Here is a 27,490-nt window from a genome sequence, read left to right on the forward strand (position 1 = left end):
AATAAATACAAATCAGATGAGATTATAAACCATGAAATAAGAGACATTAGCCATCATATCCAGGTGTTACGGATGCAAATATTCTGTGTGTATCCTGTGTATTTCTTTTCTCTCCTTCTCCCCTACTCACAGGTGACAATCATCATTCCCCAATCAGTCATCAATCAGTCGCTAATCGGAAGACACCTGCTCCTTTTCCCTTACCCAATCACAGTCCCTTTCCCTTGGTTTAAAAACCCTGTTAGTTGTGTTCTCTGGAGGTCAATCTCTCTGTACATGCCATATGTTTGTAGATTTCTTGTGTGGTTTAGGATACATGTCACTTTGTCCCCACCTGTGAGTATTGTTTTTGGTTATGGTGTTTGTTTGATGGTGGGAAAAGGGGGTAACCAGACAGGTCGCCCATGGGCATACACTACCCGTAGGTAAACTTTGTTAAATACACTAGTTAGAACTGGGCGGACCACCCCCTGTATTTTTGGTTAGTTAGCTGTTGTTGAAATAGGCTAGTCTAGTTTTTAGGGGTGTTTTTGGATTATTATTCTTTCATTCCTTGGGTCCAGCTCAGCCCCTTTTCCTGCCCCCCCCCCTTTACCGTGTGTTTGACGGTAATTAAGTTGTCTGTGTTATTTCGTTCTCACCATTACTTTGTCACTGTTACACTTTGCATGAGTTATGTTACGGGTGTCGTTACCATCCCCCCCTAGACTGTCGGGCCAAAGAGATTCGTAAACACCAGGGATATTGGATATCTGGGGCTATAATTTAAAATCCTACATAAATTTATGTTCAAACATATAGGCAAAAACTGTTTCTCCAATAGAAATCCTTGATCACGCTTGTAAGCGATGTCATGGTGACATTAGCAAGCGAAGCTCAGGTACAGAAACAGGTCTAGTGGGCGTGGCATGCCCAACTGCACAAACATATAGGTTATTTAGATGTAAGTGGATCTTAAACAAATGCTGATATTACTGTATTCATTGTTGCATATCGGTCTTGATAAGAATATAAATAACTACTGTAGAATGATCAATGAAGGAGTACTCCCAGGAGCATGCAATGTCTTGGTCTTATCAGGGTTCTGCCGACTGTACATCAAATATAAACTCGGATCAATATTCCATTGGTTTTCTCAGGTTACAATGGCCTTTAAACCACAAGGTCATCTGGAGCCTCAGAGGTCTCACAATGAACATACTCCTGTGCATTGAACATACACTGCTCAAAAAAATAAAGGGAACACTTAAACAGCACAATGTAACTCCAAGTCAATCACACTTCTGTGAAATCAAACTGTCCACTTAGGAAGCAACACTGATTGACAATAAATTTCACATGCTGTTGTGCAAATGGAATAGACAAAAGGTGGAAATTATAGGCAATTAGCAAGACACCCCCAATAAAGGAGTGATTCTGCAGGTGGTGACCACAGACCACTTCTCAGTTCCTATGCTTCCTGGCTGATGTTTTGGTCACTTTTGAATGCTGGCGGTGCTCTCACTCTAGTGGTAGCATGAGACGGAGTCTACAACCCACACAAGTGGCTCAGGTAGTGCAGCTCATCCAGGATGGCACATCAATGCGAGTTGTAGCAAGAAGGTTTGCTGTGTCAGCGTAGTGTCCAGAGCATGGAGGCGCTACCAGGAGACAGGCCAGTACATCAGGAGACGTGGAGAAGGCTGTAGGAGGTCAACAACCCAGCAGCAGGACCGCTACCTCCGCCTTTGTGCAAGGAGGAGCACTGCCAGAGCCCTGCAAAATGACCTCCAGCAGGTCACAAATGTGCATGTGTCTGCTCAAACGGTCAGAAACAGACTCCATGAGGGTGGTATGAGGGCCCAACGTCCACAGGTGGGAGTTGTGCTTACAGCCCAACACCGTGCAGGACGTTTGGCATTTGCCAGAGAACACCAAGATTGGCAAATTCGCCACTGGCGCCCTGTGCTCTTCACAGATGAAAGCAGGTTCACACAGAGCACATGTGACAGTCTGGAGATGCTGTGGAGAACATTCTGCTGCCTGCAACATCCTCCAGCATGACCGGTTTGGCGGTGGGTCAGTCATGGTGTTGGTTGCATTTCTTTGTGGGGCCGCACAGCCCTCCATGTGCTCGCCAGAGGTAGCCTGACTGCCATTAGGTACCGAGATGAGATCCTCAGAGCCCTTGTGAGACCATATGCTGATACATGCACATTTGTGGCCTGCTGGAGGTCATTTTGCAGGGCTCTGGCAGTGCTCCTCCTTGCACAAAGGCGGAGGTAGCGGTCCTGCTGCTGGGTTGTTGCCCTCCTACGGCCTCCTCCACGTCTCCTGATGTACTGACCTGTCTCCTGGTAGCGCCTCCATGCTCTGGACATTACGCTGACAGACACAGCAAACCTTCTTGCCACAGCTCGCATTGATGTGCCATCCTGGATGAGCTGCACTACCTGAGCCACTTGTGTGGGTTGTAGACTCCGTCTCATGCTACCACTAGAGTGAGAGCACCGCCAGCATTCAAAAGTGACCAAAACATCAGCCAGGAAGCATAGGAACTGAGAAGTGGTCTGTGGTCACCACCTGCAGAATCACTCCTTTATTGGGGGTGTCTTGCTAATTGCCTATAATTTCCACCTTTTGTCTATTTTATTTGCACAACAGCATGTGACATTTATTGTCAGTGTTGCTTCCTAAGTGGACAGTTTGATTTCAAAGAAGTGTGATTGATTTGGAGTTACATTGTGCTGTTTAAGTGTTCTCTTTATTTTTGAGCAGTGTATGTTTGTATCCCATAAATAAAGGTGTGTGTGTATACTGTCTAAATTCATCTTGATTATAGAACTTCCTGTAGTAAAACAAAATAAGGAGGAAGACAAATAAACCACAAAAAGTTAAGACATTGCAATCATCTTTATTTTGTCGTCTCACCTTGTATAAAAGGGCTCAGTTTGCAGTTCGCTCTTCATAGAAGATGCTACATACTTCACTAAAATGTGAAAACAAAAAAAACTAAATCTGGGAGCACCAGCTTTATACAACAAGGTTCCAGACATATGTGTTTAAACCCCTGGAATAATCATTATATTCCTGAATAACCTGTGTAGACTAGAACTAAATATTTAACTCTCATTGAAGCATGTTATCCAAATGTGTGAGTAAAGTAATACTACAGACTCCTCTTCATGAGTAAGTGCTTACAGGCATATCTAATAGTCAACATATTTATTCTGAAATAAAACTTTGTTTTCTAAATGCCTTGACCAAAGACAACATTAGAACGTGGGAAAAACTGCATCCCAGAAAAGCCTGTATTTAAGAATGATTAATTATGTTGGATTAAGATAAGCAATTTATCAGAAATATGAATTTAAATATACTCGTTTTTGTGAGATTAAATTAATAAGAATAATTTCAGGTTAATCTCTCACTTTTGAAAAGAAAACATGTATATTTGTAACACTTCTACTGTAAATGCAATTTAGTGTTATATTACTTTTGTGAATGGAATTTGATATTGCATTGAAGTAATAAATTCAAAAATGTCATATCTAACCAACAGATAAAAGATGAATCAAAATAAAATGTATTAATTTAAATTGCTTTGATAATAAAATGGCATTTTTAATGCTATTTGTTTAATGAAAAGATGATACAAATGTATGTTTTATAACTACAGGGTAACCTGTGCTTTAGTTATTCTTGATAGCACTCTAAACAACAGCAATCAGAGTTAATCTAGACCTGTAAACAGGTCCTTTAAAGACAGAGGTAAACCACCACACACAGTCCAGTTAATTCCAGATATGGTCAGATGAAGACCACAGAGTAGCAGGGTCTATTCTCCAATCCCAGAGTGTCAGGTGTTACAGAACAGTTGGACCAGTCTAACCAGTATGATCCCAGTAGAGGGCGTAGCAGAACAGTCACAATATTCTAGTTCATCATTCCCAGGGTTCCACTCACACAGCATATCCTGGTTTAAGCAGTGTCGTCACTGGTGAACTGTTTTAATAACGTTTAACAGTTGGTCCCACTTTTGATACAAAAAAGTTGTTTTTCGTCTCAAAAACATGGTTCCGTTCAGAAGCAGTCAAGTCTGGTCCTCTCCGTAGTCATTTAACAGAACAACGTCTGGATGGTCCACTTTGGCTCAGCTGGCTCATTATGTTCACACACACACACAGAGACAGAGAACGAGAGGAAGAGAGAGTCGACAGGATGGAGTGGATAAAGGTGTGACATGAAGAATGAGAGCTTTGATGGTAGATTAGAATCAGTGTTTCAGAGGGAGCTTTAGTCAGGAGCGAGAGATGGAAGAGGGGGAACGAGAGGAGAGAGTGGACAGAGAGAAAAGAGGAGACCAAGACGAGAAAGAAGAGTGCCACTCCAGAAAAGACAGAGGTGATGTGTTGGTGTGTAGACGTCTATCCTATTGCAGTTATTTTAGGGTCTGAATTGAAGACTTGGCCTCCCTATGAGGTGTGGATAGTTTAAAGTAGGGACTGAGTGGGTGAGGCAGGCCATCTACAGTGGGCATGGTAGATACTCAGGAGGTCAGCTTGAAGAGAGGGATGTTAGATAGAGGAAGTTCAAGAGTGGGATTAGGAGGAGAAGAGAAACTGTCCTCATTGAACACACATCACTGTGAAGAGCTGGGGTACCTGGGAGAGAGCCAGAGAATTAGCAGTTTATCAATACCAATGAACATCCTGCGCATGCGTTGCATACCACACACACACACACGAGTGCAGTTGTATCTCACCTTGTTCCTGCTTGTTCTGCTTGGACCCTTTGGTTGCTAAGCAAGGGGAAGAAAGGGAAGGACATAAAAATAAAGTTCATTAGTCAAGTAATTTTCAAGTTTCCCAAAAACTACGGCATTACTTGCATGAAACAAAAAAACAAACAGAAAAATGACTATGGGAGGGTATTTACCATTACTCACAGCCAAATGCCATGAAAAATGACTACGCAACCCTAAAATATGTCCCCAATGCAAATTTTCTTAAAGGTTGAATGAAAAACAAGCGAAGAAAGTGAGTCAGGAGGGAGAGAGAGAGATTAAGAATGAGAGCGAGAGAGAGAGATTAAGAATGAGAGCGAGAGAGAGAGATTAAGAATGAGAGCGAGAGAGAGAGATTAAGAATGAGAGCGAGAGAGAGAGATTAAGAATGAGAGCGAGAGAGAGAGATTAAGAATGAGAGCGAGAGAGAGAGATTAAGAATGAGAGCGAGAGAGAGAGATTAAGAATGAGAGCGAGAGAGAGAGATTAAGAATGAGAGAGAGAGAGAGATTAAGAATGAGAGAGAGAGAGAGATTAAGAATGAGAGAGAGAGAGAGATTAAGAATGAGAGAGAGAGAGAGATTAAGAATGAGAGAGAGAGAGAGATTAAGAATGAGAGAGAGAGAGAGATTAAGAATGAGAGAGAGAGAGAGATTAAGAATGAGAGAGAGAGAGAGATTAAGAATGAGAGAGAGAGAGAGATTAAGAATGAGAGAGAGAGAGAGATTAAGAATGAGAGAGAGAGAGAGATTAAGAATAAGAGAGAGAGAGAGATTAAGAGAGAGAGAGAGAGAGATTAAGAGAGAGAGAGAGAGATTAAGAGAGAGAGAGAGAGAGATTAAGAGAGAGAGAGAGAGAGAGAGATTAAGAATAAGAGAGAGAGAGATTAAGAATAAGAGAGATTAAGAATAAGAGAGAGAGAGATTAAGAATAAGAGAGAGAGAGATTAAGAATAAGAGAGAGAGAGATTAAGAATAAGAGAGAGAGAGATTAAGAATAAGAGAGAGAGAGATTAAGAATAAGAGAGAGAGAGATTAAGAATAAGAGAGAGAGGGAAAAGAGAAAAAGAAAGAATGCAACACAATTCAGAATGACAGAGAAACAGAAGAGGACATAGGAGAGGAAATGAAAGGGTGGAGGTGGAAAAGAGCTGGGAGAAAAACAGACGGAGAAAAGCAGGGAGGGAAGGAAAGATTGTAAGAAGGTCAGGCGGAGAGAGGGAGAGAAAGAGAGGGAGAGGGTGTTTGTGTCTGGGTGTCACTCCCTCAGCAGGGGGGCTGACTAAAAGGAAATAATGGAGGACTGGAGGGAGAGAGGAGGAACGAGGGAGTTAGAGGGGTGGATGGGTGCTGGAGGGCAAAGCAAGGTGGAGGGGCAAAAGAGGGCGAGAGAGAGGTGGGAGAGAAGGCTACAATACCAGAAAGAGCAAAAAGAAGTAGAAAAGTAAGGATGATAGTGAAGGGAGAGGGCAGGGGAAGGTCTAGGAAGAAAATGAAATGTGGAGAAGATCGTTGTAATGAAACTGTTATCCAGTTGACTGTTTTCCTACAATGAATTGTGTACATCAGCAGAACCATGTCTAAGGTATGTTTTTCACAAGATGGCTCACTGATCGAATGCTTAGCTTGGAGATCATTTTCTTTCTGTGTGTGTGTGTGTGTGAGATTCGGGCTTGACTAAGGTATCTATAGGTATTATATTCTGTTATGTATATAGTCACGGCTGTACTACAAGTCAGAGGCTTCCATGTTGATGAGGGAGGGGCTTAACAAACCTCTCATATTCTGAAGAAATAACTATGGAAGAGTTAACGAAGCATTAAATTACATGCTGTGATCGGGCCTCTCACTGTGTGTGTGTATGTGTGTGTGTGTGTGAGCACTAACGGTAAGCAGAAGAAAATGTGAAGGCATTTTGTGTCCAAAGCACATCACTTCTGTTTCTTATTCTGTTTTGTAACATTAGTTAATAATGATTAAATAACAAACAAAAAGTTGCAGGGTTCTATTAATCCAATCTTTCATGTCCAACCTGATGGATAACAACAGCTCCAAGCCAGCACAATAATGTGCAGAGGTTTTATCAGGTAATTCTCCAAATACAATTAACAGAACATAACAAACTATTTACATCAAAGGCAACAAATAAGTGTGTACTCAGACTAAATTAATACATTAAAGAGCATGATCTGATTTTTAAATGTACGCATTGACCTAATGCCTACATCAATTGCTGACTTTAAAATGACTCTGCGTGATTATAATGGTTTAATTATAAACGTAATACTATACCAAACTATACTGCCGTTTCAAGAAGAACACTAAGTCTGCATAAACAATTAAATGTTGAATCAATGATAAAAAAATATATATACACGTAAAATAATTGAAAGACGAAATATAATTTTCCATTCACTGATAATGAATAGGTCGTTCTACGAAATGAGTGTTCACTGATAATGAATAGGTCGTTCTACGAAATGAGTGTTCACTGATAATGAATAGGTCGTTCTACGAAATGAGTGTACACTGATAATGAAGAGGTCGTTCTACGAAATGAGTGTACACTGATAATGAAGAGGTCGTTCTACGAAATGAGTGTTCACTGATAATGAAGAGGTCGTTCTACGAAATGAGTGTTCACTGATAATGAAGAGGTCGTTCTACGAAATGAGTGTTCACTGATAATGAATAGGTCGTTCTACGAAATGAGTGCCTTTTCGTCCCTTTGATATTTCAAGCAGAAATTGTGCACAAATATTGAATATTAATGAGTGTCCATTAATATAGGCCACATAGGAAATTCCATAAATCTGATTTTTATATTAAAGGTGCAATACGTCACTTTTTGGACGACCCGACCAAAGTCACATAGAAATGTGAGTTACAGATCTGTCATTCTCATTGAAAGCAAGTCTATGAAGCGGTAGATCTGTTCTATGTTCTTATGTTACTTCTTTGAATCTTTAACTTTGTTTTGCTGCTTCAAACAGCTGAAAATACAATATGTTTGGTTATGGAAAAGATTAGAATTAGAATTTTAGCAAACAGGAAATAGAGAAGCGATCACCTTTAACAATGACTAAAGTACCAACATTCAGCATTTTGACGTGTCCCTCTGTGCATCCTCTTACTTCTAGGAAGATTTTAACCCACTTAACCCCAACATATCTCAATTTTCACCATCATTGTAATGCCCTAGTTATTTTGTTTCTTTAACAAAGTAATTTCTTAAGATGAATATTGAAGTGATTCATTTTAAGGTCAATCCTGTTATGTGAACTGAACTCGTTTTAATAACATAATAAAATGTTGGTGAAACGATTCCTTTTTAAATAGAGATATTGAACATCTAACATCATGGTAAAAGCAGGTGAGCTGGTCCTACTCCTTGGGCTGTTTTCTGCTGTTTTGTGGTGGAAAACTGAGCAGGTGGAGTGTAACACATCAACCCTGTTACCCAGAGATACACAGACAAGACACGCTTTCACAATGACATTATTTTGTGAAGCTTACATTCAATTGCCCTTCCCTGTTGTACAGAACAAGCTTGCATTCCCCATGTCACAAGGGGATTTATGGCTGATTTAACAAGTGGGCAACCCAGATACTTTATCTGGAACTTAATAGGCACTTTCTGTTTAACCTCTTGAGATATTAAGTTGAACATACGTTCTTTATGACAGAATGTTAAAATTAGTGGAAATAAAAAGCTTTTTTAACTACTCACAATGCATCTAAATGGTGGAAATACCAAAGTTATTATCTGTGTATTGCTGTTGTACATGACTACATGTGTGCTGTAGATAACTGTGCTGTATTGGTCACGGTCAGCTCTACCTCAAAATGGCTGCCATGGTCGCATGCGTCTCAGGAAAGCACTGCACTGCAGAGAGAGACCCACTGTGTGAGTGTGAGTGGATGTGAGCATGCATGTGTGTCTCCAGACAGAGAACTGCAGAGACACCATTCCGTGACTCCACCTCTCCTTCCCCACGCCGCCATTTTATAAACACAGTGACTAGAGGTAGGGAGCCATCTTCCTGGGCGGAAAACATTCCAAACCTGCTCGCCGAAAAAGAGAAAAATCTAATCACGGTAGGAAGTTGGTCAAAGTTAGTCCTTCAGTGTTGTGCTGGAAGTCGGAGAGAGAAGTAGACGGGCGGTGTGTGTGTTCGGAAGGGTGGGCAGGGGGCACAAAGGTATTCAGGATAGAAAAAGAAAAAAAAGTTGAAAAAAGCGCAAAAGAAGTGAAAGACCGGAGAGGGGACTGCAACCTGAAATGACCACGATGGACTGTTCACAGCAGGGGAGAGAGGGAGGGAGAAAAAGAGGAGTGTAGGAGAAGGAAAGAGGAAATCAATTAGAGAGAGTAGAAGGACTATAATGGCTTCACACAGCAGGAAAGAGAGAGAAGGAAAGAGAATGAGAGAGGAGGGTGAGGAGCAACAGCAGACTTCATGTTTGGAGAAGTTGTCTTCATTGAAAGGTAAGTAGAGGAAGATAGCGGAAGATTGGGGGGGAAAGGAGGAAAGAAAGGCGGAGCAGCAGGGGGAGCTGTTTCAGCGTGACACCACTCTGGTGATGCGGATTTTGAAGGTTGTGTCTGATGCAACACTGTTCTAGCACAGCAGAATTGGGGAAGAGGGCTATTTGCCGTGACACCGCTCACTGGAGTGGGTAGGGGATACTTTTCACCGGGACACTTCAGTAGTTTCAAATTTACAGTAGAGTCAAACTTAGACTTTCTGTTCATTTACAATGTCATTCAGCAGTCTGCAGAACCAAGATATCCAAAGAGAATTGAATTCAATAAATAGACACCAACAGGGAGAGAGGAACATAGATAAAGTGACTAATTACTCCCAGCACAGACCTTAGGAGCTTCCTGTGTCACGTGCAACTGTGTCCTACCTGCCATGCTCTCTTTACGGCTGTTTTAGTTCATTTCAGTTAGAGAAAAAGTTGGCCTGTGACACACGCACACAGGAGAGTGCTGGTTAATTTGAGTGGATAAACACACACACAGTGACACAGGAGAGAAGAAGATGTCACCACAGAGTGCTGGGTGACCTTGGTACAATGACAGTGTACCTGATGGACCCTCTGTCACCGCTCTGTCCTTCAGGTCCCTGTGTGTGTGCGCGCACGTGTGTTTGTGCGTGCTCGTTCCCAACTACAGGGAATCGCCACCTGAAAAGTACATTCAGAGCACGGTTTGTTGTTTGAAAAAGACAGGAGAGAGAGACGGCCGTAGGGAGCGAGACGGCCGTAGGGAGCGAGACGGCCGTAGGGAGCGAGACGGCCGTAGGGAGCGAGACGGCCGTAGGGAGCGAGACGGCCGTAGGGAGCGAGACGGCCGTAGGGAGCGAGACGGCCGTAGGGAGCGAGACGGCCGTAGGGAGCGAGACGGCCGTAGGGAGCGAGACGGCCGTAGGGAGCGAGACGGCCGTAGGGAGCGAGACGGCCATAGAGATAGAGTTGAAAGCATCCAGAGAGAGGCTGTGGCTAAAGGACGGGAACGGCCATCGCTGGGTCCTCACACTCACACACTGTATGTGTCACACTGCCATGCTGGCTGTCAGATAAAAGGGAACCTCTACAGGAAGGAACCATAGAGAGTATGAGGCGTTGCCGCAGGGAGCACAACAACAGCTGCACTAAACAACCACTAATGGACATGCAGACAGAGAGATACAGAGAGAGACAGAGAGAGAGACAGAGAGCGAGACACACAGAGAAACAGAGACACACAGAGAGACAGAGAGAGAGAGACAGAGAGAGAGAGACAGAGAGAGAGAGACAGAGAGAGAAAGACAGAGAAAGACAGAGAGAGAGAGACAGAGAGAGAGAGACACAGACTCAGTTGAAATAAAGCATCTTGAGCACCCAGAGAGAGGCTGTGGCTAAAGGACAGGAGCGGCCATCGCTGGGCCTCACACACACTGTATGTGTCACACTGCCATGCTGGCTGTCAGATAAAAGGGAACCTCTACAGGAAGGAACCAGAGAGAGTATGAGGCGTTGCTGCAGGGAGCACAACAACAGCTGCACCACTAATGGACAGAGAGACAGAGAAACGTTTTCATCCATCTCAGTCTCATCCTGCTCTCTCCTCGTGTATCCTCATCCCAACACATTTACAGAACAGCCCCTGCATGACAGAGAGGGAGAACAAAATAAAAGAGGGAGAGTTGGTAAATAAGTGGCCAGAGAGGAGATGGAGAGATACAGAGGAGAGATAGAAAAGACAAAGAAAATGTTGGAGGGATGGAGGGAGCAGAGTCAGATAGGTAGAGGGTGAAGGAGAGAGAGAGGGTGGGAAACATGGGGATGGAAGGAGAGAGAGAGGGTGGGAAACATGGGGATGGAAGGAGAGAGAGAGGGTGGGAAGGAGGGAGGGAAACATGGGGATGGAAGGAGGGAGGGAAACATGGGGATGGAAGGAGGGAGGGAAACATGGGGATGGAAGGAGGGAGGGAAACATGGGGATGGAAGGAGGGAGGGAAACATGGGGATGGAAGGAGAGAGAGAGGGTGGGAAACATGGGGATGGAAGGAGAGTGGGAAACATGGGGATGGAAGGAGAGAGAGAGGGTGGGAAACATGGGGATGGAAGGAGAGAGAGAGGGTGGGAAACATGGGGATGGAAGGAGGGAGAGAGGGTGGGAAACATGGGGATGGAAGGAGAGAGAGAGGGTGGGAAACATGGGGATGGAAGGAGAGAGAGAGGGTGGGAAACATGGGGATGGAAGGAGAGAGAGAGGGTGGGAAACATGGGGATGGAAGGAGAGAGAGAGGGTGGGAAACATGGGGATGGAAGGAGGGAGAGAGGGTGGGAAACATGGGGATGGAAGGACAGAGAGAGGGTGGGAAACATGGGGATGGAAGGACAGAGAGAGGGTGGGAAACATGGGGATGGAAGGAGAGAGAGAGGGTGGGAAACATGGGGATGGAAGGAGAGAGAGAGGGTGGGAAACATGGGGATGGAAGGAGAGAGAGAGGGTGGGAAACATGGGGATGGAAGGAGGGAGAGAGGGTGGGAAACATGGGGATGGAAGGAGGGAGAGAGGGTGGGAAACATGGGGATGGAAGAAGGGAGAAAGGGTGGGAAACATGGGGATGGAAGGAGAGAGAGAGGGTGGGAAACATGGGGATGGAAGGAGGGAGAGAGGGTGGGAAACATGGGGATGGAAGGAGAGAGAGAGGGTGGGAAACATGGGGATGGAAGGAGAGAGAGAGGGTGGGAAACATGGGGATGGAAGGAGAGAGAGAGGGTGGGAAACATGGGGATGGAAGGAGAGAGAGAAACATGGGGATGGAAGGAGGGAGGGAAACATGGGGATGGAAGGAGGGAGGGAAACATGGGGATGGAAGGAGAGAGAGAGGGTGGGAAACATGGGGATGGAAGGAGAGAGAGAGGGTGGGAAACATGGGGATGGAAGGAGAGAGAGAGGGTGGGAAACATGGGGATGGAAGGAGAGAGAGAGGGTGGGAAACATGGGGATGGAAGGAGGGAGAGAGGGTGGGAAACATGGGGATGGAAGGAGAGAGAGAGGGTGGGAAACATGGGGATGGAAGGAGAGAGAGAGGGTGGGAAACATGGGGATGGAAGGAGGGAGAGAGGGTGGGAAACATGGGGATGGAAGGAGGGAGAGAGGGTGGGAAACATGGGGATGGAAGGAGAGAGAGAGGGTGGGAAACATGGGGATGGAAGGAGAGAGAGAGGGTGGGAAACATGGGGATGGAAGGAGAGAGAGAGGGTGGGAAACATGGGGATGGAAGGAGGGAGAGAGGGTGGGAAACATGGGGATGGAAGGAGAGAGAGAGGGTGGGAAACATGGGGATGGAAGGAGAGAGAGAGGGTGGGAAACATGGGGATGGAAGGAGAGAGAGAGGGTGGGAAACATGGGGATGGAAGGAGAGAGAGAGGGTGGGAAACATGGGGATGGAAGGAGAGAGAGAGGGTGGGAAACATGGGGATGGAAGGAGAGAGAGAGGGTGGGAAACATGGGGATGGAAGGAGAGAGAGAGGGTGGGAAACATGGGGATGGAAGGAGAGAGAGAGGGTGGGAAACATGGGGATGGAAGGAGAGAGAGAGGGTGGGAAACATGGGGATGGAAGGAGGGAGAGAGGGTGGGAAACATGGGGATGGAAGGAGGGAGAGAGGGTGGGAAACATGGGGATGGAAGGAGAGAGAGAGGGTGGGAAACATGGGGATGGAAGGACAGAGAGAGGGTGGGAAACATGGGGATGGAAGGAGGGAGAGAGGGTGGGAAACATGGGGATGGAAGGAGAGAGAGAGGGTGGGAAACATGGGGATGGAAGGAGAGAGAGAGGGTGGGAAACATGGGGATGGAAGGAGAGAGAGAGGGTGGGAAACATGGGGATGGAAGGAGAGAGAGAGGGTGGGAAACATGGGGATGGAAGGAGGGAGAGAGGGTGGGAAACATGGGGATGGAAGGAGAGAGAGAGGGTGGGAAACATGGGGATGGAAGGAGAGAGAGAGGGTGGGAAACATGGGGATGGAAGGAGGGAGAGAGGGTGGGAAACATGGGGATGGAAGGAGAGAGAGAGGGTGGGAAACATGGGGATGGAAGGAGAGAGAGAGGGTGGGAAACATGGGGATGGAAGGAGAGAGAGAGGGTGGGAAACATGGGGATGGAAGGAGAGAGAGAGGGTGGGAAACATGGGGATGGAAGGAGAGAGAGAGGGTGGGAAACATGGGGATGGAAGGAGAGAGAGAGGGTGGGAAACATGGGGATGGAAGGAGAGAGAGAGGGTGGGAAACATGGGGATGGAAGGAGGGAGAGAGGGTGGGAAACATGGGGATGGAAGGAGAGAGAGAGGGTGGGAAACATGGGGATGGAAGGAGAGAGAGAGGGTGGGAAACATGGGGATGGAAGGAGAGAGAGAAACATGGGGATGGAAGGAGGGAGGGAAACATGGGGATGGAAGGAGGGAGGGAAACATGGGGATGGAAGGAGAGAGAGAGGGTGGGAAACATGGGGATGGAAGGAGAGAGAGAGGGTGGGAAACATGGGGATGGAAGGAGAGAGAGAAACATGGGGATGGAAGGAGGGAGGGAAACATGGGGATGGAAGGAGGGAGGGAAACATGGGGATGGAAGGAGAGAGAGAGGGTGGGAAACATGGGGATGGAAGGAGAGAGAGAGGGTGGGAAACATGGGGATGGAAGGAGAGAGAGAGGGTGGGAAACATGGGGATGGAAGGAGAGAGAGAGGGTGGGAAACATGGGGATGGAAGGAGAGAGAGAGGGTGGGAAACATGGGGATGGAAGGAGAGAGAGAGGGTGGGAAACATGGGGATGGAAGGAGAGAGAGAGGGTGGGAAACATGGGGATGGAAGGAGAGAGAGAGGGTGGGAAACATGGGGATGGAAGGAGAGAGAGAGGGTGGGAAACATGGGGATGGAAGGAGAGAGAGAGGGTGGGAAACATGGGGATGGAAGGAGGGAGAGAGGGTGGGAAACATGGGGATGGAAGGAGGGAGAGAGGGTGGGAAACATGGGGATGGAAGGAGAGAGAGAGGGTGGGAAACATGGGGATGGAAGGAGAGAGAGAGGGTGGGAAACATGGGGATGGAAGGAGAGAGAGAGGGTGGGAAACATGGGGATGGAAGGAGGGAGAGAGGGTGGGAAACATGGGGATGGAAGGAGAGAGAGAGGGTGGGAAACATGGGGATGGAAGGAGAGAGAGAGGGTGGGAAACATGGGGATGGAAGGAGAGAGAGAGGGTGGGAAACATGGGGATGGAAGGAGAGAGAGAGGGTGGGAAACATGGGGATGGAAGGAGGGAGAGAGGGTGGGAAACATGGGGATGGAAGGAGAGAGAGAGGGTGGGAAACATGGGGATGGAAGGAGAGAGAGAGGGTGGGAAACATGGGGATGGAAGGAGGGAGAGAGGGTGGGAAACATGGGGATGGAAGGAGAGAGAGAGGGTGGGAAACATGGGGATGGAAGGAGAGAGAGAGGGTGGGAAACATGGGGATGGAAGGAGAGAGAGAGGGTGGGAAACATGGGGATGGAAGGAGAGAGAGAGGGTGGGAAACATGGGGATGGAAGGAGAGAGAGAGGGTGGGAAACATGGGGATGGAAGGAGAGAGAGAGGGTGGGAAACATGGGGATGGAAGGAGGGAGAGAGGGTGGGAAACATGGGGATGGAAGGAGAGAGAGAGGGTGGGAAACATGGGGATGGAAGGAGAGAGAGAGGGTGGGAAACATGGGGATGGAAGGAGAGAGAGAGGGTGGGAAACATGGGGATGGAAGGAGAGAGAGAGGGTGGGAAACATGGGGATGGAAGGAGGGAGAGAGGGTGGGAAACATGGGGATGGAAGGAGAGAGAGAGGGTGGGAAACATGGGGATGGAAGGAGAGAGAGAGGGTGGGAAACATGGGGATGGAAGGAGAGAGAGAGGGTGGGAAACATGGGGATGGAAGGAGAGAGAGAAACATGGGGATGGAAGGAGGGAGGGAAACATGGGGATGGAAGGAGGGAGGGAAACATGGGGATGGAAGGAGAGAGAGAGGGTGGGAAACATGGGGATGGAAGGAGAGTGGGAAACATGGGGATGGAAGGAGAGAGAGAGGGTGGGAAACATGGGGATGGAAGGAGAGAGAGAGGGTGGGAAACATGGGGATGGAAGGAGAGAGAGAGGGTGGGAAACATGGGGATGGAAGGAGAGAGAGAGGGTGGGAAACATGGGGATGGAAGGAGAGAGAGAGGGTGGGAAACATGGGGATGGAAGGAGAGAGAGAGGGTGGGAAACATGGGGATGGAAGGAGAGAGAGAGGGTGGGAAACATGGGGATGGAAGGAGAGAGAGAGGGTGGGAAACATGGGGATGGAAGGAGAGAGAGAGGGTGGGAAACATGGGGATGGAAGGAGAGAGAGAGGGTGGGAAACATGGGGATGGAAGGAGGGAGAGAGGGTGGGAAACATGGGGATGGAAGGAGAGAGAGAGGGTGGGAAACATGGGGATGGAAGGAGAGAGAGAGGGTGGGAAACATGGGGATGGAAGGAGAGAGAGAGGGTGGGAAACATGGGGATGGAAGGAGGGAGAGAGGGTGGGAAACATGGGGATGGAAGGAGGGAGAGAGGGTGGGAAACATGGGGATGGAAGGAGAGAGAGAGGGTGGGAAACATGGGGATGGAAGGAGAGAGAGAGGGTGGGAAACATGGGGATGGAAGGAGAGAGAGAGGGTGGGAAACATGGGGATGGAAGGAGAGAGAGAGGGTGGGAAACATGGGGATGGAAGGAGAGAGAGAGGGTGGGAAACATGGGGATGGAAGGAGAGAGAGAGGGTGGGAAACATGGGGATGGAAGGAGGGAGAGAGGGTGGGAAACATGGGGATGGAAGGAGAGAGAGAGGGTGGGAAACATGGGGATGGAAGGAGAGAGAGAGGGTGGGAAACATGGGGATGGAAGGAGAGAGAGAGGGTGGGAAACATGGGGATGGAAGGAGGGAGAGAGGGTGGGAAACATGGGGATGGAAGGAGAGAGAGAGGGTGGGAAACATGGGGATGGAAGGAGAGAGAGAGGGTGGGAAACATGGGGATGGAAGGAGAGAGAGAGGGTGGGAAACATGGGGATGGAAGGAGAGAGAGAGGGTGGGAAACATGGGGATGGAAGGAGAGAGAGAGGGTGGGAAACATGGGGATGGAAGGAGAGAGAGAGGGTGGGAAACATGGGGATGGAAGGAGGGAGAGAGGGTGGGAAACATGGGGATGGAAGGAGAGAGAGAGGGTGGGAAACATGGGGATGGAAGGAGGGAGAGAGGGTGGGAAACATGGGGATGGAAGGAGAGAGAGAGGGTGGGAAACATGGGGATGGAAGGAGAGAGAGAGGGTGGGAAACATGGGGATGGAAGGAGAGAGAGAGGGTGGGAAACATGGGGATGGAAGGAGAGAGAGAGGGTGGGAAACATGGGGATGGAAGGAGAGAGAGAGGGTGGGAAACATGGGGATGGAAGGAGAGAGAGAGGGTGGGAAACATGGGGATGGAAGGAGGGAGAGAGGGTGGGAAACATGGGGATGGAAGGAGGGAGAGAGGGTGGGAAACATGGGGATGGAAGGAGGGAGAGAGGGTGGGAAACATGGGGATGGAAGGAGAGAGAGAGGGTGGGAAACATGGGGATGGAAGGAGGGAGAGAGGGTGGGAAACATGGGGATGGAAGGAGAGAGAGAGGGTGGGAAACATGGGGATGGAAGGAGAGAGAGAGACATGGAGTGGATGAAGCCTAGATTAGTTTTGCTCCAGTAGCGACAGATCATAAAAAGGAGGGAGGGGGAACGAGGAGAAGAGACAGAGAGAGGGGGAGATTAGTGCCACTTCAGGAACGACAGAAGACTAAAAAGAGAGGAGGAAAAAGACAGAAGAGGGCTCTTGAAATGTAGTCCGGATTAGCTTCACTAGGAGAACAGGATGAGAGAACAGAGAGGAAGAGAGACAGAATGAAAGAGAGGAAGAAAGAGAGAAAGGAACAGAGACTGAGAATAATGTCCATTTGGGTAAATATCCTGTACAGTATAAGAAAAACGTAGCATATTTTCAGTCAGTGTGAAAAACAGCAGCAATGGAAGGAAACAGTCAGAAGGTCAATCCTGCTGTTCCTCACAGAAACACTATCCAGAGTGTTGTTAATGAACAGCCACGGGGTCATTAGAACACAAACGTTCATTCTAGTTATTTGGACAGATGAAATGATCCCCTCTCAATTCAATTCAAGGGGCTTTATTGGCATGGGAAACATGTGTTAACATTGCCAAAGCAAGTGAGGTAGCAATACACAAAAGTGAAACAAACAATACAAATTAACAGTAAACATTACACATACAGAAGTTTCAAAACAATAAAGACATTACAAATGTCATATTATATATATATACAGTGTTGTAGCAATGTACGAATGGTTAAAGCACACAGGTTAAAACAAATAGGCATAAATATGGGTTGTATTTACAAGGCTGTTTGTTCTTCACTGGTTGCCCTTTTCTTGTGACAACAGGTCACAAATCTTGCTGCTGTGATGGCACACTGTGGAATTTCACCCAGTAGATATGGGAGTTTATAAAAATTGGATTTGTTTTTGAATTCTTTGTGGATCTGTGTAATCTGAGGGAAATATGTCTCTCTAATATGGTCATACATTGGGCAGGAGGTTAGGAAGTGCAGCTCAGTTTCCACCTCATTTTGTGGGCAGTGAGCACATAGCCTGTCTTCTCTTGAGAGCCATGTCTGCCTACGGCGGCCTTTCTCAATAGCAAGGCTATGCTCACTGAGTCTGTACATAGTCAAAGCTTTCCTTAAGTTTGGGTCAGTCACAGTGGTCAGGTATTCTGCCACTGTGTACTCTCTGTTTAGGGTCAAATAGCATTCTAGTTTTTTTGTTAATTCTTTCCAAAATTCTTTCCTCTCTCTCTTTGGAATAGAGTAGGTGTTTAAGAAGAGAGAATATAGAGAGCATTATACAGCGCCTGGTTCTGGGCTGATGATATACACTATGAAGAGAAGACCCACCCAGGCACGCCCCACACACACACCTAACTAATGATGTCCCTGCCTGTAGCGTGGAGACGAGGCTGGGACATTTACTTAGCCCTCCTGCCCAGTCCACTGGGATGTGATGGGAATTGGGACAGACGTCTCTTACACACACACACACACACACACGTCTCTTCAACTGTAGTGTAGAGGCATTCCCACAGTGACTGGGCAACATTCCCGACCGGAATAGGAACAGGCAGCTCAGTGGACCGGAAGACTAACATTCTGTAGGAAGGAGCTGGGTTAGAACAACTCTGGGAATTCACACCAGAGACACGGAGGTAAAAAGAGAGATAGAGAATGAGAAAGTGTGTGTGAGAGAGGAAAGAGAGGGAGCAAGAGAGCTTACTGTTGAGCTGATAACAAATGTATACTAAAAGGTCTGTGTTCTTTTGACGCACACACACACGATGATGCTAGAGCAGCAGTCACCAACCTTTGAGTCAAGACCACTCAGTCAAAATGCATGCTGAGATCTACCGCTCTGTTTATTAACATGACTTAAAATGTAAGCCTATGAAACATTAACATATTAAAAACAGTAGTGTAGCAATGAGGTTTGAAGCTACAGGCCAATACATTATCACCACATACTGGCTTTGCTTGAATTTACCTGCCAAAGCATTGTTGTTCAGGACATTTTATTTGTTTTTTAAAATATGAAAACATTTGAGGCAGGCTATATGATCACACCGGTAATAGATCCATTGTTGTATTACTTGTATGCTCACTCAGCTGTGCCTCACTTTAAATAATTAGCTTTTTATTTTACTGGGCTGATGGTCAGTCTCAGCAGAGTGAGAGAGCAGCAGACTGAGGGCCCACCTCTCAACATCCCTCCGCTCTCCCGTTCCTCCACTGACACTGACAGTCTCAGCAGAGGGAGAGAGCAGCAGACTGAGGGTCCACCTCTCAACATCCCTCCGCTCTCCCGTTCCTCCACTGACAGTCTCAGCAGAGGGAGAGAGCAGCAGACTGAGGGTCCACCTCTCAACATCCCTTCGCTCTCCCGTTCCTCCACTGACAGTCTCAGCAGAGGGAGAGAGCAGCAGACTGAGGGTCCACCTCTCAACATCCCTCCGCTCTCCCGTTCCTCCACTGACACTGACAGTCTCAGCAGAGGGAGAGAGCAGCAGACTGAGGGTCCACCTCTCAACATCCCTCCGCTCTCCCGTTCCTCCACTGACAGTCTCAGCAGAGGGAGAGAGCAGCAGACTGAGGGTCCACCTCTCAACATCCCTCCGCTCTCCCGTTCCTCCACTGACAGTCTCAGCAGAGGGAGAGAGCAGCAGACTGAGGGTCCACCTCTCAACATCCCTCCGCTCTCCCGTTCCTCCACTGACACTGACAGTCTCAGCAGAGGGAGAGAGCAGCAGACTGAGGGTCCACCTCTCAACATCCCTCCGCTCTCCCGTTCCTCCACTGACACTGACAGTCTCAGCAGAGGGAGAGAGCAGCAGACTGAGGGTCCACCTCTCAACATCCCTCCGCTCTCCCGTTCCTCCACTGACACTGACAGTCTCAGCAGAGGGAGAGAGCAGCAGACTGAGGGTCCACCTCTCAACATCCCTTCGCTCTCCCGTTCCTCCACTGACAGTCTCAGCAGAGGGAGAGAGCAGCAGACTGAGGGTCCACCTCTCAACATCCCTTCGCTCTCCCGTTCCTCCACTGACACTGACCAAAAAGATACACCTTCCAGCTGTTGGCGAAACTCAAGTCGCACTGCATTATTTCCGCCTCATGCACAAATGCATGTTGTTACTCCTATGACCAGAGAAAGTGAAATATTCCTTGATATTAAAAAAGACCCAAGTCGCTAACAACAACAACAAGTCTGTAGATACACTTTCCTACTCATTCATCACTGCTGCACTGCTTGTTGCAGCGCTGAGTGGAGAAGCCTATTTTATGGCTTATAAACGTGTGGAATACAAAGTGTTGACAGTGCTGAGTAAGAACTTAAACATGAACTCTTTGCTGTATTCGTTGTCTCTCTCTCGTCATGGTTAGAAACGTTTAAAAACAGCAGCTCTTTGCTGTACTCGTCTCTCTCTCGTCATGGTTAGAAACGTTTAAAAACAGCAGCTCTTTGCTGTACTCGTCTCTCTCTCGTCATGGTTAGAAACGTTTAAAAACAGCAGCTCTTTGCTGTATTCGTCTCTCTCTCGTCATGGTTAGAAACGTTTAAAAACAGCAGCTCTTTGCTGTACTCGTCTCTCTCTCGTCATGGTTAGAAACGTTTAAAAACAGCAGCTCTTTGCTGTATTCGTTGTCTCTCTCTCGTCATGGTTAGAAACGTTTAAAAACAGCAGCTCTTTGCTGTATTCGTTGTCTCTCTCTCGTCATGGTTAGAAACGTTTAAAAACAGCAGCTCTTTGCTGTATTCGTTGTCTCTCTCTCTCGTCATGGTTTGAAACGTTTAAAAACAGCAGCTCTTTGCTGTACTCGTCTCTCTCTCGTCATGGTTAGAAACGTTTAAAAATAGCAGCTCTTTGCTGTATTCGTTGTCTCTCTCTCTCTCGTCATGGTTTGAAACGTTTAAAAACAGCAGCTCTTTGCTGTATTCGTTGTCTCTCTCTCTCTCGTCATGGTTTGAAACGTTCAAAAACAGCAGCTCTTTGCTGTATTCGTTGTCTCTCTCTCTCTCGTCATGGTTTGAAACGTTTAAAAACAGCAGCTCTTTGCTGTATTCGTTGTCTCTCTCTCGTCATGGTTAGAAACGTTTAAAAACAGCAGCTCTTTGCTGTATTCGTTGTCTCTCTCTCGTCATGGTTAGAAACGTTTAAAAACAGCAGCTCTTTGCTGTATTCGTTGTCTCTCTCTCGTCATGGTTAGAAACGTTTAAAAACAGCAGCTCTTTGCTGTATTCGTCTCTCTCTCGTCATGGTTAGAAACGTTTAAAAACAGCAGCTCTTTGCTGTACTCGTCTCTCTCTCGTCATGGTTAGAAACGTTTAAAAACAGCAGCTCTTTGCTGTATTCGTTGTCTCTCTCTCTCGTCATGGTTTGAAACGTTTAAAAACAGCAGCTCTTTGCTGTACTCGTCTCTCTCTCGTCATGGTTAGAAACGTTTAAAAATAGCAGCTCTTTGCTGTATTCGTTGTCTCTCTCTCGTCATGGTTTGAAACGTTTAAAAACAGCAGCTCTTTGCTGTATTCGTTGTCTCTCTCTCGTCATGGTTTGAAACGTTTAAAAACAGCAGCTCTTTGCTGTATTCGTTGTCTCTCTCTCTCTCGTCATGGTTTGAAACGTTCAAAAACAGCAGCTCTTTGCTGTATTCGTTGTCTCTCTCTCTCTCGTCATGGTTTGAAACGTTTAAAAACAGCAGCTCTTTGCTGTATTCGTTGTCTCTCTCTCGTCATGGTTAGAAACGTTTAAAAACAGCAGCTCTTTGCTTTATTCGTTGTCTCTCGTCATGGTTTGAAACGTTTAAAAACAGCAGCTCTTTGCTGTATTCGTTGTCTCTCTCTCGTCATGGTTAGAAACGTTTAAAAACAGCAGCTCTTTGCTGTATTCGTTGTCTCTCTCTCGTCATGGTTAGAAACGTTTAAAAACAGCAGCTCTTTGCTGTATTCGTTGTCTCTCTCTCGTCATGGTTAGAAACGTTTAAAAACAGCAGCTCTTTGCTGTATTCGTTGTCTCTCTCTCGTCATGGTTTGAAACGTTTAAAAACAGCAGCTCTTTGCTGTATTCGTTGTCTCTCGTCATGGTTTGAAACGTTTAAAAACAGCAGCTCTTTGCTGTACTCGTCTCTCTCTCGTCATGGTTTGAAACGTTTTGAAATCTCACAGTAGCTTTCTTTATGCTGCTACGTTACTGCAGACACGGTCATCTGATTGGCCAGCGGTGGCATAGTTCACTTGATTTCCTATCCAGGCTCACCGGGAAGGCAGTGTTTGTACCCAGACAAATGAAATGGTAACAGTTTCCCTACCCGGCCGGCGCGCAGGGCAACACAAAGCTTTATCGTCAACTAGAAATACCTTGGAGATGGACAAGTCGATCGATCAGTTGGTCAGAATACCGCTGGGACAAAAAGGGGAGGGGTCAGAATACCGCTGGGACAAAAAGGGGAGGGGTCAGAAAACCGCTGGGACAAAAAAGGGAGGGGTCAGAAAACCGCTGGGACAAAAAGGGGAGGGGTCAGAAAACCGCTGGGACAAAAAGGGGAGGGGTCAGAAAACCGCTGGGACAAAAGGGGGAGGGGTCAGAATACTCCTGGGACAAAAGGGGGAGGGGTCAGAAAACCGCTGGGACAAAAAGGGGAGGGGTCAGAAAACCGCTGGGACAAAAAGGGGAGGGGTCAGAATACTGCTGGGACAAAAAGGGGAGGTCAACAGGAGTGATGAAGTTAGGAACTGAGGAAGAGGGACAATTACAGAGCTATACAGAGAACCACATGAAATGTTATTGGACTAACAATGAAATGCTTACTTACAGCGCCTTTTCCAATAATGTGGAGTTAAAAATAAGATAAAAATAATAATGATTCACGAGGAATAAAAAACAAAGTGAATAACCAATAAAAATAAAGAGTCAAATAACATGTCTATATACAGTACAGGGAGTACCAGTACTGAGTCAATGTGCAGGTGTACGAGGTAACTGAGGTAGCCATGTACCCCCGGTAGGGGTAAACTGACTAGGCAGAAAGAGAAGATTAGTGGAGCGAGAAAGGGAGAAGGAGAATGATGAAAGAAAAGGATGCCCTCCATCACAAACATTTTGATTTGAGCTAGAGGAAGAGGAAGATATGAGGTGGAGGAGAACATCAAACGTGAGATGAAGAGCAGGAACGTCCCCAGCTACCTCTGGTAGACCGAGAGAAGGAAATATGGAAACAGATGGAGGGAGACGTTAGAGAGCTCTACATACTGGTTTCACACAGAAGAGCCTATGAGTGAGTGAGTGAGTGAGTGAGTGAGAGATGAAAAGGAGGAGTTTACTCACTGGGCTCACAGCACACTGTGACTCGCAGCTTCATGCAGGGCAGCGGGGAGCTTTCCCCTGTAGGCAATGCTGGATAGAGAGAGACAGAGACAGAGAGAGAGAGAGAGACAGAGAGAGAGAGAGAGAGAGAGAGAGAGAGAGAGAGAGAGAGAGAGAGAGAGAGAGAGACAGAGAGAGAGAGACAGAGAGAGAGAGAGACAGAGAGAGAGAGAGACAGAGACAGAGAGAGAGAGAGACAGAGACAGAGAGACAGAGACAGAGAGACAGAGACAGAGAGAGAGAGACAGAGAGAGAGAGACAGAGAGAGAGAGACAGAGAGAGAGAGACAGAGAGAGAGAGACAGAGAGATTGCCTTGTCACAGTAAAGGTATGTGTGAAGTGTTGGGAGTTGGAGATTTTCAACCCTTCATGTATTTGACAATAATCTAGAATGTGTCACCATATGACGTCACCCTTCACCAACCAGCAGTACTCAGCTGGACGGCATTCAGTTAGTATGAAAGAAACCACAGAAAAGGTTTCCCATTTGGACACTCCAGCAGACAGCAACCACTACAGGGGTCAAAGGGGACTGACACAATGCATTGTGGGAGTCAAGGTGTTTCCTGTTTGGCAGCTACTGTCAGAGTTAAGCGACAGAAACACGGTCACTATCTGGTCGTCTGGAGCTCAGTTGCATGACGCTTGCAGGACAGTGGGCTTGATTCCCGGGACCAGCCCGATGTAAAATGTATGTACGCATGACTACGTCACTTCAGATAAAAGAGTCTTCTAAATGGCATATATTAAAGAGGATGGTAACTTATACTTTCAAGTTCAAACAGCCACCTCTAATCTTAACCCTCAACGTAACCGAACAAAAGCTTGTCTACTTGCTCGTCAGTTCTGAGAATGCTGTTCCTTCTAGCAATGCCATCTAGTGACTATAGATCACTGGGCTGATTGACGCGGATGCTATGTGAGCTGTCAGTGTGGATCACGATAAGAGACAGACTGAAACAGCTAATACTATTAACGGCTCTAATACTATTGCCGTGTCCCCAGTCTAAAACCATTATACTGTCCCTATGGCCTGGCCCTTTCACCCAGCCAGACGTTTGGACAAACTTCAAGCGTTATCTTTGATGTGGACAATACACACACGAGGAGGCTATTGTTGTGTTCTCCAGCCCTGCGCAGCCACAATGGCCCAGTGCTTTGTGTGTGTGTGTCTGTCTCTCATGCCCTGACAATGCTCCATTGTCCAGCAGACCGCAATAGTAATTTATGTAAAGATTCTTTCCCTCCGTCTCTCATCCATTATTTTCCTCGCCCTTTTCCCTCGCTGTTGTTGCTCCCCCTTTCTACCTCCCTGTGGATTCCACTCACCCCCCCCCTCTCTCCCCCTCCCTTCCTGTACTGTCAGACTCTCCCCTTTCATTCAACGCTTCTCTTCCTCCGGCTGCTTTAAAAGCCTTTCTTTTTCCCTCGTTTTTTCTTGTTCCCCCCTCCTCTTTTGGTTGGACAGTGACCAGAAGTTGTAAAAACAGTAAGAAACTCATTTTACGGCCACAAACCTCCCCAATGTGTCAACTAATTATATTTTTGTTTTCTCATGATTTGCTTGGGTCGAATTGTGTTGCTGTCCTGGGGCTCTGTGAGGTGTGTTTGTGTTTGTGAACAGAGCCCTAGGACCAGCTTGCTTAGGGGACTCTTCTCCAGGTTCATCTCTCTGTAGGTGATTGCTTTGTTATGGAACGTTTGGGAATCGCTTCCTTTTAGGTGGTTGTAGAATTTTACGGCTCTTTCCTGGATTTTGATAATTAGCGGGTATTGGCCTAATTCTGCTCTGTATGAATTATTTGGTGTTTTACGGACAATAGTTTTGCAGAATTCTGCATGCAGAGTCTTAATTTAGTGTTTGTCCCATTTTGTGAATCCTTGGTTGGTGAGCGGACCCCAGACTTCACAACCATAAAGGGCAATGGGTTCTATAACTGATTCAAGTATTTTTAGCCAGATCCTAATTAGTATGTCGAATTGGATGTTCCTTTTGATAACATAGAAGGCCCTTCTTGGCTTGTCTCGCAGATCGTTCACAGCTTTGTGGAAGTTACCTGTGGCGCTGATGTTTAGGCCGAGGTATGTATAGTTTTTTTGTGTGCTCTAGGGCAATTGTGTCTAGATGGAATTTGTTTTTGTTGTCCTGGCGACTGGACCTTTTTAGGAAAACCATTACTTTTGTCTTACTGAGATTTACTGTCAGGGCCCAGGTCTGGCAGAATCTGTGCAGAATATCTAGGTGCTGCTGTAGGTCCTCCTTGGTTGGTGACAGAAGCACCAGATCAGCAAACAGTAGACATCGCTCCCTACCTTCTCTGCCTCCCTTGCTCCCCCCTCCCTCCTCTTCCAGTGTTTGGCGATAAATGAGAAAGGAAGACAGAAATTGGAAGTAGTGGGAAAACAGGAAACCCAAGTTATCACACAGATTGACTTATACACACACACACCCATCTACTCACAGCTGTAGTAGTAGTGGTGTCCGGGGAGGAACTCGAAGCCCAGAGAGAAGGGGGTGAAGCGCTGAATCTTCTCTGAGAAGCGGACAGGGCCGAAGGCGGCATGGGGGCTGTTACACTCCCACCTCTTGATGGCCCCCTGGGTCTCCACACAGCCCCTGAACCCCCCCTCAGCCACCAGGTACAGGGCCAGGCTGTCTGGTGGGGCCTGGGGGTAGGCCTCCTCACTGGGGGGAGACGGGTGAGGGTAGTGGGGGCAGTAGATATCCAGGTAGTCATTCAGATTCACCTGGATGGACAGATCCCCTCCTGTCAACCTGAGACAGAAGGAAAGGGAGAGAGAGAGAGAGACAGAATGAAAGGGAGAGAGAGAGAGAGACAGAATGAAAGGGAGAGAGAGAGAGAGACAGAAGGAAAGGGAGAGAAGGATAAAGAGGAAAAGAGATTAAGCATCAACATTCCACAATAACGATCAGACACAGTAAAATACAATGCTGTTAGTCTGAGAGAAAGAGAGACGGATGGAGAGAAGAGCTGGATGGTTGATAGATAGTCTAAATAACTGTGGGCCTGGAGGAGAGATGGAGAGACAAGAAAGATGGACAGATCATCAATATTCCACAAAAAACGATTACAAGGTGATAAAGCAACATAATGTAGAGCCACCTTTATTACTTGTTTTGGTGTCTGATACTTTGTAATAACATAGCTGGGAGCAGTACCAGGAAAAACAACCGACAGAGAGAACGAGAGAGAGAGAGAGAACGAGAGAACGAGAGAGGCCCAACAATGCTAATTAAGGAGAAAAAGGGAGTTGGAAAAGTACAATGTGGACTTGACTCTGACAAACACTAGAGCCTCCAGTCAAGGCTGGCTGGTTCTGGGCATAACAACATGGGGCCAGACATGAGCAGTACGGTGTCGAAGGGCCTTAGTGAATTGAGGAGACGCACCCTAATCTAACAGTCCTCCACTAGCGGAGGGAGAAGCAGAATATCTAACAGTCCTCCACTAGCGGAGAGAGAAGCAGCATATCTAACAGTCCTCCACTAGCGGAGAGAGAAGCAGCATATCTAACAGTCCTCCACTAGCGGAGAGAGAAGCAGCATATCCAACAGTACTCCCTCCACTAGCGGAGAGAGAAGCAGCATATCCAACAGTCCTCCCTCCACTAGCGGAGAGAGAAGCAGCATATCTAACAGTCCTCCACTAGCGGAGAGAGAAGCAGCATATCCAACAGTACTCCCTCCACTAGCGGAGAGAGAAGCAGCATATCTAACAGTACTCCACTAGTGGAGAGAGAAGCAGAATATCTAACAGTCCTCCACTAGTGGAGAGAGAAGCAGAATATCCAACAGTCCTCCACTAGCGGAGAGAGAAGCAGCATATCCAACAGTACTCCCTCCACTAGCGGAGAGAGAAGCAGCATATCTAACAGTACTCCACTAGCGGAGAGAGAAGCAGCATATCTAACAGTCCTCCACTAGCGGAGAGAGAAGCAGAATATCTAACAGTCCTCCACTAGCGGAGAGAGAAGCAGCATATCTAACAGTACTCCACTAGCGGAGAGAGAAGCAGAATATCCAACAGTCCTCCCTCCACTAGCGGAGAGAGAAGCAGCATATCTAACAGTCCTCCACTAGCGGAGAGAGAAGCAGCATATCTAACAGTCCTCCACTAGCGGAGAGAGAAGCAGCATATCCAACAGTACTCCCTC

The 27,490-nt window shown here is 47.0% G+C and overlaps 1 protein-coding gene across 2 annotated transcripts in view; it reads right to left on the reverse strand.

Moving 5' to 3' along the window:
• Positions 1-2,873: 2,873 nt before the first annotated feature.
• Positions 2,874-27,490, reverse strand: part of LOC129857096 (ephrin-A4-like) — a 65,803-nt gene continuing 41,186 nt past the window's right edge. Inside the window, exons 3-6 of one of the 2 annotated variants that reach the window (XM_055925025.1) lie at positions 25,777-26,090; positions 23,276-23,344; positions 4,745-4,780; positions 2,874-4,643 (exon numbers count right to left, since the gene is read on the reverse strand). In XM_055925025.1, the coding sequence (XP_055781000.1) occupies positions 4,537-4,643; positions 4,745-4,780; positions 23,276-23,344; positions 25,777-26,090 (526 nt within the window). In that variant the 3' untranslated portion in view covers positions 2,874-4,536. The remainder of the gene's footprint in view (positions 4,644-4,744; positions 4,781-23,275; positions 23,345-25,776; positions 26,091-27,490) is intronic. The other variant, XM_055925026.1, reaches the window with a different exon arrangement.

This window comes from Salvelinus fontinalis, chromosome 6 (genome assembly GCF_029448725.1).
Source record: "Salvelinus fontinalis isolate EN_2023a chromosome 6, ASM2944872v1, whole genome shotgun sequence".
In the NCBI taxonomy this organism is placed as follows: Eukaryota; Metazoa; Chordata; class Actinopteri; order Salmoniformes; family Salmonidae; genus Salvelinus; species Salvelinus fontinalis.